At 52.6% G+C, this 13,838-nt stretch overlaps 1 protein-coding gene across 1 annotated transcript in view; it reads right to left on the bottom strand.

The window, feature by feature from the left end:
• The window catches only part of EXOC4 (exocyst complex component 4), an 87,148-nt gene that overhangs the window by 28,224 nt on the left and 45,086 nt on the right, over positions 1-13,838 (bottom strand). Inside the window, exons 5-6 of the mRNA XM_015426627.1 lie at positions 10,948-11,126; positions 8,290-8,449 (exon numbers count right to left, since the gene is read on the bottom strand). Of these exons, the coding sequence (XP_015282113.1) occupies positions 8,290-8,449; positions 10,948-11,126 (339 nt within the window). The remainder of the gene's footprint in view (positions 1-8,289; positions 8,450-10,947; positions 11,127-13,838) is intronic.

The raw sequence follows: 13,838 nt of genomic DNA on the forward strand, positions 1-13,838 counted from the left end.
CCCCGCTTAGGTGTCTCTTTGTAATTCCCCCATGTCGATGTTATTACGAATAGGCTAACTCAGTAATGAGATCATTCCCCACATGAGAATCCACATAATTGAAGCTCGCCGGCGGACTTTGTTCCCCCGAAATCTACTCGAGTCGGACTCCTTCACCCATCTAATTCGGTCTCAGAAGAAGACGGACAAAAGGCGGAGAGGTTCCTTCCCCCCCCCCTCCATTATTGCTCGAATTATCCGAGTCCGGAGATGGGGGGGGGGACAAAGCCTTTTCTCCTCCGTCCAGACAGGCCTTTTGATTCCTGACCCCAAAAATATCCTGATGAATATTTCATCGGCTCAGCTGTCCGTGGCTGAGACGAGGGCTGCCAAGATCAGAGAGACAATCGGGTAGCACGAGAGCGGCCCACGCGGCTCGTATCTATTTGCAAAATCAATGCAATTCTTCGAGGCCGCGTGTTGACGCTTGCTTCCATTAACCTGGGCGCCCGGCCACGACCACGGTGAGTTGCGGCGCTGGTTAAAAAAACACACGGTGAGCCTTGGAGGCTCGGGACTGGCTCAGCATCTTTCACCGAGTGGTAGGAGCATGGCAAGGAAGGTTGCATGCCAATTCAGTTGTCCTCAAGACTGTAGTCATGGCGGGGCATTTGGGGGCAGAGCCCCACCACGGATGAGCCCTGCCCCATCCCAGGAGGATGCCAGACCCACCCACCCCCAGTGTGCCTTGCCCCGCAGTGGCAGGGTGGCTGGGGAAGGAAAGGGAAGGAAGGTTTCCCTATGAAGAAAGGTTAAAGCGCTTGGGGCTCTTTAGCTTGGAGAAACAACGGCTGAGGGGTGACATGATCGAGGTTTATAAGATTATGCGTGGGATAGAGCAGGTCGAGAAAGAAGTCCTTTTCTCCGTTTCTCGCAACACAAGAACTCCTTGTGGGCACTCCATGACATTGCTGAGCAGACGGGTTAGAAGGGATAAAAGGAAGGATTTCTTCACCCAGATAGTGATTAACCCATGGAATTCACTGCCACAGGAGGTGGCGGCAGCTACAACAGTGGGAGGGCTTCTAATGTCCTGGCCCCACTGGTGGACCTCCTGATGGCACTGGTATTTCTGGCCACTGTGTGATACAGAGTGTTGGACTAGATGGGCCACTGGCCTGATCCAACACTGGCTTCTCTTATGTTCTTATAAGAGGGAATTGGATAAGCATATGGAGCAGAGGTCCATCAGCGGCTATTCACCACAAGGTCTAGATAGGAACTCTCGGTCTGGGGCAAGTGATGCTCTGTATTCTTGGTGCATGGGGGATAACAGTGGGAGGGCTTCTAGTGTCCTCTGGCCCCACTGCTGGACCTCCTGGTGGCACCTGGTGTTTTTGGCCACTGTGTGACCCAGAGTGTTGGACTGGATGGGCCTTTGGCCTGAACCAACATGGGCTTCTCTTAGGTTCTTATGGAAGCCGTCCTGCCACTTCTGGTACGTTTCATTCCCCGCCAATCAGCTGATCGGAAGGGAGTGAAACTGAGCAGAAGCGGTGGACGGCTTCCCTTTACTTCCCCAGCCTCCCTGCCGCCTCTTTCCTTTGCTACCCCGACCCCCACTAATCTACTTACGTTCTCTGCTCCTGCTGCCCCGGTGCCCCAGCCCCTGCCTAACCAGCCCAAAATTTCTGGCTACAGGGCTGCTTCTGCAGCCCAGGTTCAAGATCTCGGGTCTCAGGGCCAACTGGCCAGTGAAGAGGGGATCTGGGGGTGCCTCCCTGGGTTTCAAGGCCGACTGCAGAAGAAGAGGGGAAGGAACACGCGGCTCCTCCTGTGCCTCTCCAGGGCTGTACTGCAGATGGACTCGGTCTGGAAGAAGAAGAAGAAGAAAAAGAGGAGGAGGAGGAGGAAGAGGAAGAAAACGAGGAAGAGGAGGAGGAGGAAGAGAAGGAGGAAGAAGAGGAGGAGGAGAAGAAGGAGGAGGAAGAGGAAGAAGAGGAGGAGGAGGAAGAGGAGGAGGAGGAAGAGAAGGAGGAAGACGACGAGGAGGAAGAGGAGGAGGAGGAGGAAGAGAAGGAGGAAGAAGACGAGGAGGAAGAAGAGGAGGAGGAAGAGGAGGAAGAGGAGGAAGAGGAGGAGGAAGAAGAATAGGAGGAAGAGGAGGAGGAGGAAGAGAAGGAGGAAGAAGAGGAGGAGGAGGAGGAAGAGGAGGAGGAAGAGAAGGAGGAAGAAGAAGAGGAGGAGGAAGAAGAAGAAGAGGAGGAGGAGGAAGAAGAAGAGGAGGAGATTGGATTCATACCCGGCCCTTCACTACTTGAAGGAGTCTCAGAGTGGCTTAGAAACTCCTTTCCCTTCCCCTCCCCACAACAGACAGACACCCCGTGAGGTAGGCGGGGCTGAGAGAGCTCTGACAGAAACTGCTCGTTTTCAAGGACAGCTCTGACAGAAACTATGGCTTTCCCAAGGTCATGCAGCAGGTGCAAGTGGAGGAGTGGGGGATCAAATCCGGCTCTCCCGGATTAGAGACCGCGCACTTAACCACTGCACCAAACTGGAAGGCGACAAGAAGAGCAAACCAATACTTCCAGGTGGCGCCCTGGAGGTGAACCAGCCCCGCCGAGGCCGGCCTCTTGCCCCAAAACCAGATCCTCAACATCAAGTTGCATCTGTGGTGGTGGCGGCGGAAAGGGCCATTGAGTTGTCGCTGACTTAAGAATGACCTTGGAAGGTTTTCAAGGCAAGAGACGTTCAAGGACACTTTGCCATTGCTCACCTCTGTCTAGCGACCCTGGACTTCCTTGGTGATCTCCCATATGAATATTAAGCAGGACTGACCCTGCTTAGCTCCCAAGATTTGATGAGATGGGGCTCGCCCAGGCCACCCGGATCAAGGCATCTGTACCCCATGTGAAAGGCGACTTGGGACGCTTCATTCAAATTGGAGCACGGCAGACGGGCAGACAACAAGACAGAATCAAGTTGCAGAGTAATAGGTATGGCTATTTAGATCTCAACGACCCAGATGTCTCAAAAAAGCAAGTCAAGTTGCATGTAATGGCTCCACAGCTAACCTGACCTGGGAAAGGTGCACAGAACCAAATATTTTTATACCAGACGCTCACCCCGGTATGGTAAATGATCGGTATACTACCGTTGAATGATTCTTGCTATTAAAGAATGGGGAGAAAGAGAATTGTGGACATGAACCGAGGCCAGAGAGCAGGGATCCCCAACCTTTCTTGTGCCCTCAGACGCCTTTGGAACTTTGACGAGGGCTGCGATCACACACACTAAATCAGGGGTGTCAAACATGTGGCCCGGGGGCCGAATAAGGCCCCCCCGGTGGGCTTTTATCAGGCCCGCAGCCGTCTCCTGCTTCCGGTTCTGCTGCTGCTGCATCACAGCTTGCTTCGCCAGACTCTCTCGATCGCTTAGCCAATCCATGTTTTAACCTGGGTCCTAGACTCAGAACTCTGAGCATGAGATCTCTGTGGTGAATGTCAATAAATCAAAAGTCGGGTTGCAGCTTACAGATTCACACCTGAACAGCACACTCATCGCAACAGCACAGACATTTTTATGCAATAATCCAGAGCAAGAGGTGTCAGTTATCAGGCACTGTTAAATAAACAAAATATTGCAAGGGTGCTATTGTTTTAAGCATGTTTTTATTTTAAGTTAAAAAAAAAACTTTGTGTTTGTGCCCTTTATAAAATCTATATCTCTGCTACCTGGCGTTACCTTTGATGGCACACATTTATGTCAGATCCGGCCCTCATAACAAATGAGTTCGACACCCCTGCGCTAAATAATCCACTTTCAATTCACTTTCCAACTGGATTTTCCTATGTGCTGGCAAAATCCACATGGAAAGTGGACTGAAAGTGAATTGAAAGTGGATTGTTTAGTGTGTGTGATTGCAGCTACAGTGTGATAGGCTCTGACACAAAATGGCTGCCGCAGGAGTTGGAGCCAGTCACAAAATGGCTGCCGCAGCTTACCTTCAGTCACACGGCGAAGGTCCTTGTGTTGTGGCGGCAGCTGCTGCCTAAGCGACATTTTAAAAAACCTGCACCACCAGTCAGATTTCCAATGGCAAAATCCACTTCGAAAGTGGATTGAAAGTGGATTGTTTAGTGTGTGTGATCGCAGCTACAGTGCGATAGGCTCCAACACAAAATGGCTGCCGCAGGAGGTGGAGCCAGTCACAAAATGGCTGCCGCAGCTTACCTTCAATCACACAGCCAAAGTCCTTGTGTTGCGTTGGCAGCTGCCGCCTAAGCGATATTTTAAAAAACCTGCACCCCCAATCAGATGTCCAATGGCCAATCAGAAGTCTTGCTATGCAACAGCCCTGCCTGGCCCTTCCCACTTTTCAAAAACACTTCACGGGGCACCGGGAAAGGTGTTGGTGCCCGTGAGCACCATGTTGAGGATGCCTGCCGTACAGTGACTCGAGAGCTTTTTCCTCTTTGTCGATAGGTTGGGGCGATAAAGCTGGCCAGGTCTCCTTGAACAGCTCTCTACCCAGGCCCGTAGCCAGGATTTTTTCAGTAGGGGGGGCATTTACATTTCTTAGGGGGCACTGGCTAATTGAATTGAAGGAACACCTGGCTCCTTCCCCACACCTGCTGCCATTTGGGGGCGTGGGGCTGAATGGGAAGTGGTGGGGCCTTGCCAGTAAGTCAGGGGGCCTAGCCCCAAGGTGCCCCACTGTGGCTACGCGCCTGTCTCTACCCTAGCTAGCGATACAGAAGGGAAGAGAACCAGTCCGAAATCAGCACAGAACTGAGGCAGCCGTATTGCTCAGAAACTTGCATGGATTGAAACTTGTCGTGTTTTGCCTGGGTTTTGGCAGCCCGTCTTGAAATACAATTCCCCGGGGGTCTCTAGGCATCGATTCCGGGTTCTTTTTATGGATGCAGGGAGCCAAATGAGAACCATTGCTCAGCCAGGCGACGGCATGTGCAATTTAGAACAGATGCTTTCAAACAGGATCCTGCCATCTGTATCTGCCTAAGAAGTGTAACAAATCGACCCGATCGCTCACAGATCTCAGCCAAAGGGGGGGGTATCATTTGTGGAGCACGAGTTTTGCATGCAGAAGGTTCAGGATTCACCTTGGCACCTCCAGCAGCAGGGCTGGAAAAGACTGTGTTTGAGCCAGTTTGGTGTAGTGGCTAGGAGCGCGGGACTCTAATCTGGGAGAACTGGGTTTGATTCCCCACTCCTCCACTTGCAGCTGCTGGATGACCCTGGGCAAGCCATAGATCTGACAAGAGCTGCCCTCGAAAGAGCTCTCTCAGCCCCACCTACCCCACAGGTGTCTGTTGTGGGGAGGGGAAGGGAAAGGAGTTTGTCAGCCGCTCTGAGACTCCGCATGAAGGGCGGGGTATAAATCCAATATCCTCCTCCTCCTCCTCTTCTTCTTCTGGTCCCAGAGAACCACTACTGGTCAGAACATCTGGTTGGCCTCTGTGCAAATAAGTAGGGATGGGCACGAACCACGGGGCGAGCCAAAACCCGGGCGGAATTCTGGCCAGATTGGGGTTCAGGAGGTGACATTCAGCACGCACGTGGTCTCTGAAGAAATCTCAGAGCTTTTAGGTGCAGCTCAGAAAATGAAACCTACTCAGAAACCCTGGTGTGAAAATGCAAGACGACAATGGGGGTGGCGTTTTCCAGGCTTGGGAACACAAGCCGGGAGCCTCCAAAGCTTCACAGGCACTGCTGCCTGCCAATAAGAGTTCCCATCTGTCGCAATGGGAGAGGACGATCTATATAAGCGTAGGATGAGCACGCCTTCCCTTTGTTGGTATTGTGTTTTTTGGACGGAGAGGGTGTACCAGTTTGGTGTCATGGTGAAGTGTGCGGACTCTAATCTGGGAGAACTGGGTTTAATTCCCCACTCCTCCACTTGCACCTGGCTGGATGACCTTGAGCAAGCCATAGTTCTGACAAGAGCTGTTCTTGAAAAAGAGCAGTTTCTGCCAAGAGCTCTCTCAGCCCCACCTACCTCACAGGGTTGTGGGGAGGGGAAGAGAAAGGAGTTTGTAAGCCGCTCTGAGACTCCTTCGGGTAGTGAAGGGCAGGGTATAAATTCAATCTCTTCTTCTTCTTCTTCTTCTTCTTCTTCTTCTTCTTCTTCTTCTTCTTCTTCTTCTTCTTCTTCTTCTTCTTCTTCTTCTTCTTCTTCTTCTTCATAAGATCCTGGACTGAGATGGACCACCAACCTGATCCAGCAGGGCTCTTCTTCTGTTAATGGCCTGACCCCGTAGAAGGCAGCTGCGTTGTCAGCTATGCTGCCATTGTTGGTGGGGAGAGGCAGTCGGCTGATGGGTGAACGTCTTATTGTGCTGGAATGTTAACTTTCATTTCTCTCGCTGTTGCCTTATCTGTTAGCATAGGCGTCCGACCTTGGCACCTCGCTCTCTTTGCTTCGCCTGGGGATCCGAGCCCGTTAATTTAGGTGCGCTGCACTGGCACCCCTGATTGGCTCACCTCCATCAGCCCCCCCCCCGACCCTTGAACCTAGTATATCTCCCCCTCTCCCGCCCTTAGGGTTAGCTCTAACACTGAATGTATGCACAGACGACCTTCCTTTACTGTACTCAATAAACTTGATCCTTATGAAGGAACATTGTTGGGACTGATTGCCGTGGGGCTTGCTCTCTTGCTCCGGATTGCAAGACTAGATCTAATGGGTGGAAATTACAAGGGAGTCGTTACCGGCTAAATATCAGGAGAGACTTCCTCACTGTGAGAGTGGTTGAGCAGTGGAACAGACTGCCTCGGGAGGTGGTGGAGGCTCCTTCGCTGGACGTTTTCAAGCGGAGGCTGGACGGCCATCTTTCGGGTATGTTGTGGGGCTCTCTTTCGGCTCTGCTCCTGCAGAGTGCAGGGGGTCAGACTAGATGACCTGCAAGGCCCCTTCCAACTCTAACATTCTGTGATTCTATGACTCTGACATGCGTGCATTTGTGGAGGACGTCAACTGCGCCAAGTTCTGTGAGTGAGCAGCCCTTCTGTGTTGTTAAGTCATACATGCACAAGCGCCGAGGCCTTGCATTTGGGAAAGCGTCTTCCCAACGGCCCCGTGTACCGTGTGGAAGGCTGGGGCTGGAGGCGAGGTGCTCACGCATGCAAAACTCATTCCTCACTTTTCTTCCACCATGGAAATCAAGGTGGCATCCAGGAGATCTCAGGGCACTGACCGGACACATATCAAATCCCTTGACAGCAGCACACGTGAAAGGGATCTGGGTGTTCTGGTGGATCACAAGCTAAACATGAGCCTGCAGTGCGAGGTGACTGTGAAGAAAGCTAGTGCAATCTTAGGATGCATTAACAGAAGCCTTGTGTCCAGATCACGGGAGGTGGTCGTTCCGCTCTGTTCTGCTGTGGTCAGGCCTCACCTGGAGTACTGTGTCCAGTTTGGGGCACCACATTTTAGGAAGGATGTTGACAAGCTCGAGTGTGTCCAGAAGAGGGCAACCAGGATGGTGAGAGGGTTGGAATCCAAGTCTTACGAGGAAAGGCTGAAAGAGTCGGGTCTGTTTAGCCTGGGAAAGAGAAGGCTTAGAGGGGATATGATTGCAGTCTTCAGATATCTGAAGGGCTGTCATGTAGAAGATGGAGCAGATCTATTCTCTCTTGCGCCGGATTGCAAGACTAGATCTAATGGGTGGAAGTTACAAGGGAGTCGATAACGGCTAAACATCAGGAGAAACTTCCTGACTGTAAGAGTGGTTGAGCAGTGGAACAGACTGCCTCGGGAGGTGGTGGATGCTCCTTCGCTGGATGTTTTCAAGCTGAGGCTGGATGGCCATCTTTTGGGTATGTTGCGGGGCTGTCTTTCGGCTCTGCTCCTGCAGAGTGCAAGGGGTTGGACTAGATGACCTGCAAGGTCCCTTCCAACTCTAACATCCTTTGAGTCTATGATTCCAACAGTTGAGGGTTGCCACCCTCAGGGGGGTGCCCAGAGATCTCCCACTCACTATGACAATTGATTTCCAGACGAACAAGGACCTCCTCGGTGGTCTCCCATCTGGATACTGACCAGGGCCGACCTCGCTGAGCTCCCGAGATCTGATGAGATCAGGCTAGCCTGATCAGGGTCCCTCCTTTCAAATCCAGAGTCGCTTCACTTCAGGAAGACTGCTCTACCACGGGCCCCTCTAGCCCACATCTCAGGACCTGAGCTTTCCCCTCCCCCTCCCAAGCCTGACCTCTCCTTGGTGGGCAAGCTAAATCTCTCAAAGGAAGCTTCTGGCCACCATGTTAGGAGAAGCAGAGGTTCGGGCTCACCTTGCAAAGTCCAGGTCGGCCTCCCGGGACATGGTGATGTTGGTCAGGTTCTGCTGAAGGATGAAGATGTTCCTGCACATCTTCTTGATGCCCGACTCACTGATGCGCTTGAAGTACTGGGCCCCGTTGATGAGGATGCAGGAGATCAGGTGCCCCAGACCTGGGGGAGGGAAGGCAGAGGTCAGGAACACGGAGCGGGCCACCAGTCAGGGCGAGGTTCGTTTTTAAAGCAGGGGTCTCCCAACCTTTTTGAGCCTGAAGGTACCTTTGGCATTCTAAAATGTTATGGTGGGTGCAGCCACAGAATGGCTGCTAACACAGGAGGCGGAGCCAGCCACAAAATGGCTGTCACAGGAGGAGGAGCCAGCAACAAAATGGCTGCCACCACAGGAGGTGGAGCCAGCCACAAAATGGCTGTCACAGGAGGAGGAGCCAGCGACAAAATGGCTGCTAACACAGGAGGCGGAGCCAGACACAAAATGGCTGTCACAGGAGGTGGAGCCAGCCACAAAATGGCTGTCACAATTTTTGTACAGAAGGGGGGGAAAACCTCTGAATTTAGGTTCACTTTATGTTCTCGCTTAATTCCTTGATACCCCACCTTTCTCCCCAATGGGGTCTCGAGTAGGGATGTGCATTCGGTTAGTCCGAACCAAATGCACCCCCGAAAATGGCCCATTCGGACTCCTTTCGGGCTGCTGCTGGCCGATTCAGATTCTCTGATCTGAATCGGCTTGCCCCCGAATTGTCACCGAATTTCGGTGGCAATTCGGCCCCATTATATCCTATGGGCCATTGAAGTCAATGGCAAAAACATAGGGTATATTCTGGAGGCCGGAGGGGAGAGGGTTTGATGAAGAGGCTCCAAACTCACAGGGTAGCTGTTGGAGCCTCTCCCCAAGATACCACCCAAGTTTGAAGAACATTGGACCAGGAGGTCCAATTCGACGGGCCCCCAAACAGGTTGCCCCTTTTCTCCCCACCATAGAAAACAATGAAGGGGATGGGGCAACCTGTTTGAGGGCCTGTAGAATTGGACCTCCTGGTCCAATGTTTTTCAAACTTGGGTGGTATCTTGGGGAGAGGCTCCAGCAGCTACCCTGCGAGTTTGGAGCCTCTCCCTCAAACCCCCTCCCCTCCAGCCCCCAGGATATACCCTATGTTTTCGCCACTGACGTCAATGGTCCATAGGATATAATGGGGCCGAATTTCCGCAACGGCAAGCCGATTCAGATTAGAGAATCTGAATTGGCCCACAGCAGCCCAAAAGGGCCATTTTCGGGGGAGCCAAAGCAACATTTTTAAACATCAGTATAGTCAATCGTATCTCCACTTGGCCCTACTAAAAACACTTTGCAGGCTCCAAGAAGTGTTAGTGGGCACTAATGGCACCCACGGACACCATGTCGAGGACCCCAGTTTCAAACCATTAAAAGGACACACACAACATGTAAACTTATTCTGGGCCAATTTATCTAAGGGCACTGTTGTTGGGATATGAGCATTTGCCTGGGGCAACAGTATCTTGGTGCTTGAGGGGCAACAGTGGGAGGGCTTCTGGAGCCCTGGCCCCACTGGTGGACCTCCTGAGGTCACCTGGTATTTTTGGCCACTGTCTGACACAGAGTGTTGGATTGAATGAGCCATTGGCCTGATCCAACATTGGCTTCTCTTATGTTCTTATGTCTGAGGCACTGATGTTTAGTGTTCTTGGTGCTTGGGGAGCAACAGTGGGAGGGATTCTGGAGTTCTGGCCCTGCTGGTGGACCTCCTGATGGCCCCTGGGTTTCGGCCACTGTATGACACAGAGTGCTGGACTGGCCTGATTCAGCATGGCTTCACTTAAGTTCTTAAGTCTGGGGCAGTGATGCTCTGTCTTCTTGGTGCTTGGAGGGGCAACAGTGGGAGGGCTTCTGAAGTCCTGGCCCTGCTGGTGGACCTCCTGAAGGTCCCTGGGCTTTGGCCTCTGTGTGATACAGAGTGTTGGACTGAATAGGCCATTGGCCTCATCCAACAGGGCTTCTCTTATATTCTTATGTCTGAGGCATTGATGCTCTGTGTTCTTAGTGCTTGGGGGTGCAACAGTGGGAGGGTTTCTGGAATTCTGGCCCTGCTGGTGGACCTCCTGAGGGCACCTGGGTTTTGGCCCATGTGTGACACAGAGTGTTGGACTGGATGGGCCATTGACCTGATCCAACATGGCTTCACTTATGTTCTTATGTCTGGGACAAGTGACACTCTGTCTTCTTGGTGCTTGGGGGTGCAACAGTGGGAGGGTTTCTGGAATTCTGGCCCTGCTGGTGGACCTCCTGATGGTACCTGGGTTTTGGCCACTGTGTGAGAAAGAGTATTGGGCTGGATGGGCCATTGGCCTGTTCCAACATGGCTTCTCTTATGTTCTTAATTTTTTGGGGTTCAGGCAATCCAAGCGGCCACCGACTGCAGTCGGAAAGGATACAGGCCCGGCTCACGATTACCGCTTCGGTGAGCCGCTGTGGGAAGCTGCTGGGAATTCAAGCGCTCCTTTCCCCTTCCTCACTGAGCAACCTCCCGCCTGGATCCAGCCAATCACGTCTCTGCCCATATGATGGGCGTCTCCCCTCCCTGCCCAGCCCCCCTCGGGGCCCGTCATTCCCAGGCCGCCAGAAACCCACTGACCTTCAAAGATGTACTGGAACTTGTGCTGCTGAAGGCTGGCGCCCATGGCTTCTTCGGTGGCACTGATGTCCTTGTTGAGCCGTACCACCAGCGGGTCGTAATCCATGCTCTCCACGTTGGCCACGATGGCGTAATTCCCTTGCTTGGCCAAAGGGATCAAGTGGAAGAAGCAGTGGACCCTGGGGAAGGGAAGGCGCAGAGCAATTTGGGTGAGTTCCTCATGCTCGACCAGAGGAAAACATTCAGCTTACTGAACAACAACCAGGTGCCAGGGGACTGTGTGCGTTTGTTGTGCCGTCAAGTTACGGCTGACTTAGGGTGACCCCAGGAAGGAGTGTTCAAGGCAAGTGATTAAGCAGAGGTGGCTTGCCACTGCGTTCCCCTGCAGAAGCCTCCTTGGCGGTCCCCTTTCCAAGTACCGAACCTGCTTAGCTTCTGAGATCTGACGAGATCGGGCTACACCACGCTGCCTTCCCTCCTTTGGTGGACTGGGGGTGCATACCATGAGAATCAGGCCCTGACTGGATGGCCGAGGCTAGTCCAATCTGATCTGATCTCGGAAGCTAAAAAGGGCCAGCCCCGGTTAGTACTCGGAGGGGAGACCACCAAGAAAGTCCAGGGTTGCTACGCAGACGCAGGCAATGGCAAAACCACCTCTGAATGTCTCTTGCCTTGACCTCGATGGCCCAGCCTAGCCCAATCTGCTCAGATCTTGGATGCTAAGCAGGGTTGGCCTGGTTAGTACTTGGATGGGAGGCCACAGAGGAAGTCCAGGGTTGCTACACAGAGGCGGGAAATGGCAAATCACCTCTGGACGTCTCTTGCCTTGACCTGGATGGCCCAGCCTAGTTCAATCTGTTCAGATCTCAGAAGCTAAGCAGGGCCAGCCCTGGTCAGTTTTTGGATGGGAGACCACCAAGGAAGTCCAGGGTTGCTACGCAGAGGCAGGCAGTGGCAAACCACCTCTGTTCCTCTCTTGCCTTGAAAACCCTGTGGAGTCACCATGAGTCAACTGTGACTTGACAGCACTTTCTTGTTTATCCGGGATCAGGGTGGACCAGACTAGCCTGATCTCGTCAGATCTTGGAAGCTAAGCAGGGTCAGCCCTGGTTAGTACTTGGATGGGAGACCACCAAGGAAGTCCAGGGTTGCTACGCAGAGGCAGGCAATGGGAAACCACCTCACAATGTCTCACACCTTGACCTGGATGGCCCAGGCTAGCCTGATCTCACCAGCTCTCAGAAGCTAAACAGGGTTGGCCCTGGTTAATATTTGGACGGGAGACCACCAAGGAAGTCCAGGGCTGCTACGCAGAGGCAGGCAAGGGCAAACCACTTCTGTTCATCTTTCTTGAAACCACTATGGGGTCATTATAAGTTGTCTGAGACTTGATGGCACTTTCCACCCTAATGATAACTGCTTTTTTACTCAGGCTAAACACCTCCAACTCCCATCAGCCTTGCTTGCCTCTGCGTAGCAACCCTGGACTTCCATGGTGGCCTCCCATCCAAGTACTCACCAGGGTCGACCCTGCTTAGCTTCCAAGATGTGATGAGATCACTCCAGCCTGGGCCATCCATGTAAAGGTAGGAGACAAAGAGAGGTGGTTTGCCACTGCCTGCCTCTGCGTAGCAACCCCGGACTTCTTTGGTGGCTTCCCATCCAAGTACTGACCAGGGCTGAACCTTGCTGAGCTTCTGAGATGTGAAAAGATGGCCCTATTCAGACTGGTATTGAACTCATCGACAAACTGTCTCACACAGGGGCCATTCAGTTCCAGCTCCTCTGGAGGGCCGACAAGAGGGCACAGACAAACTCGGAGACTCCGTGTCCAGAACAGAGAGCTGCTTCGTTTCGTCCAGAGGCACCGATGAAGAAGAAGAGATTGGATCTTTACCCCGCCCTTCACTACCCAAGGGAGTCTCAGAGCGGCTGACAAACTCCTTTCCCTTCCCGTCCCTACAACAAACACAACAGACAGAGGCTGAGAGAGCTCTTGACAGAAACGGCTCTTTTTCAAGGACAGCTCTTCCAAGAACTATGGCTTGCCCAAGGTCATCCAGCAGGTGCAAGTGGAGGAGTGGGGAATCAAACCCGGTTCTCCCAGATTAGAGTCCGCACACTTAACCACGACACCAAACAGCAAGGCTGTAAACAATAAGAAAATCTTGGAGGATCGAGTTAGTTCATGCCATAGTATTCCCCGTTACTGTGTTAGGGGTGTGAAAGTTGGACAATAAAGAAAGCTGACAGGAAGAAAGTGGATTCCTTTGAAATTTGGTGTCAGAGGAGAGTTTTGCAGATACCGTGGACTGCTGAAAAGAGAAATAAGCGGGTTCTAGATCAGACCCAGGGAGAACTCTCCCTAGAAGCTATAATGAACTACACCGGACTGGCTCCACCAAACTGAACTTCCTGCTTCATTCTCCTCACACATCTGACATCTGAAACTCCCGGTTTTAGGCGAGACCCTAAAGCGTGGGGAGACGTGTGTGTGGTCTATGTGTGTCTGTCTTCTCTTGTGGCTTCTGGGAAACATCCCACCTCTGAACTGCGGCGTGGGAAAGGCAACTTTCACAAAGCGTGTCAATTGTATACATTTATGCAAACGGCCTCCATTTTCATAATGCAGTCCAATTGCAGATGAGGGGGTCTGCGGTGGCCTCGACTGCTTGAACAAGGAAGCTCTGGGGCAAGGAGGGAGAGACCCAGAAGAAGTGGCCAATGCGCACCCCAAATGTGGGCCTTTAGAGGATGCTACATCGAGAGGGAAGAGAGAGAGGATGAGATTGGATTTATACCCCGCCCTTCACTCGGAGTCTCAGAGCATCTTCCAATCTCCTCTCCCTTCCCCTCCCCACAACAGACACCCTGTGAGGTAGGCGGGGCTG

Source organism: Gekko japonicus, unplaced genomic scaffold, assembly GCF_001447785.1.
Source record: "Gekko japonicus isolate JY-2015 unplaced genomic scaffold, Gekko_japonicus_V1.1 scaffold1982, whole genome shotgun sequence".
Classification (NCBI taxonomy): domain Eukaryota; kingdom Metazoa; phylum Chordata; class Lepidosauria; order Squamata; family Gekkonidae; genus Gekko; species Gekko japonicus.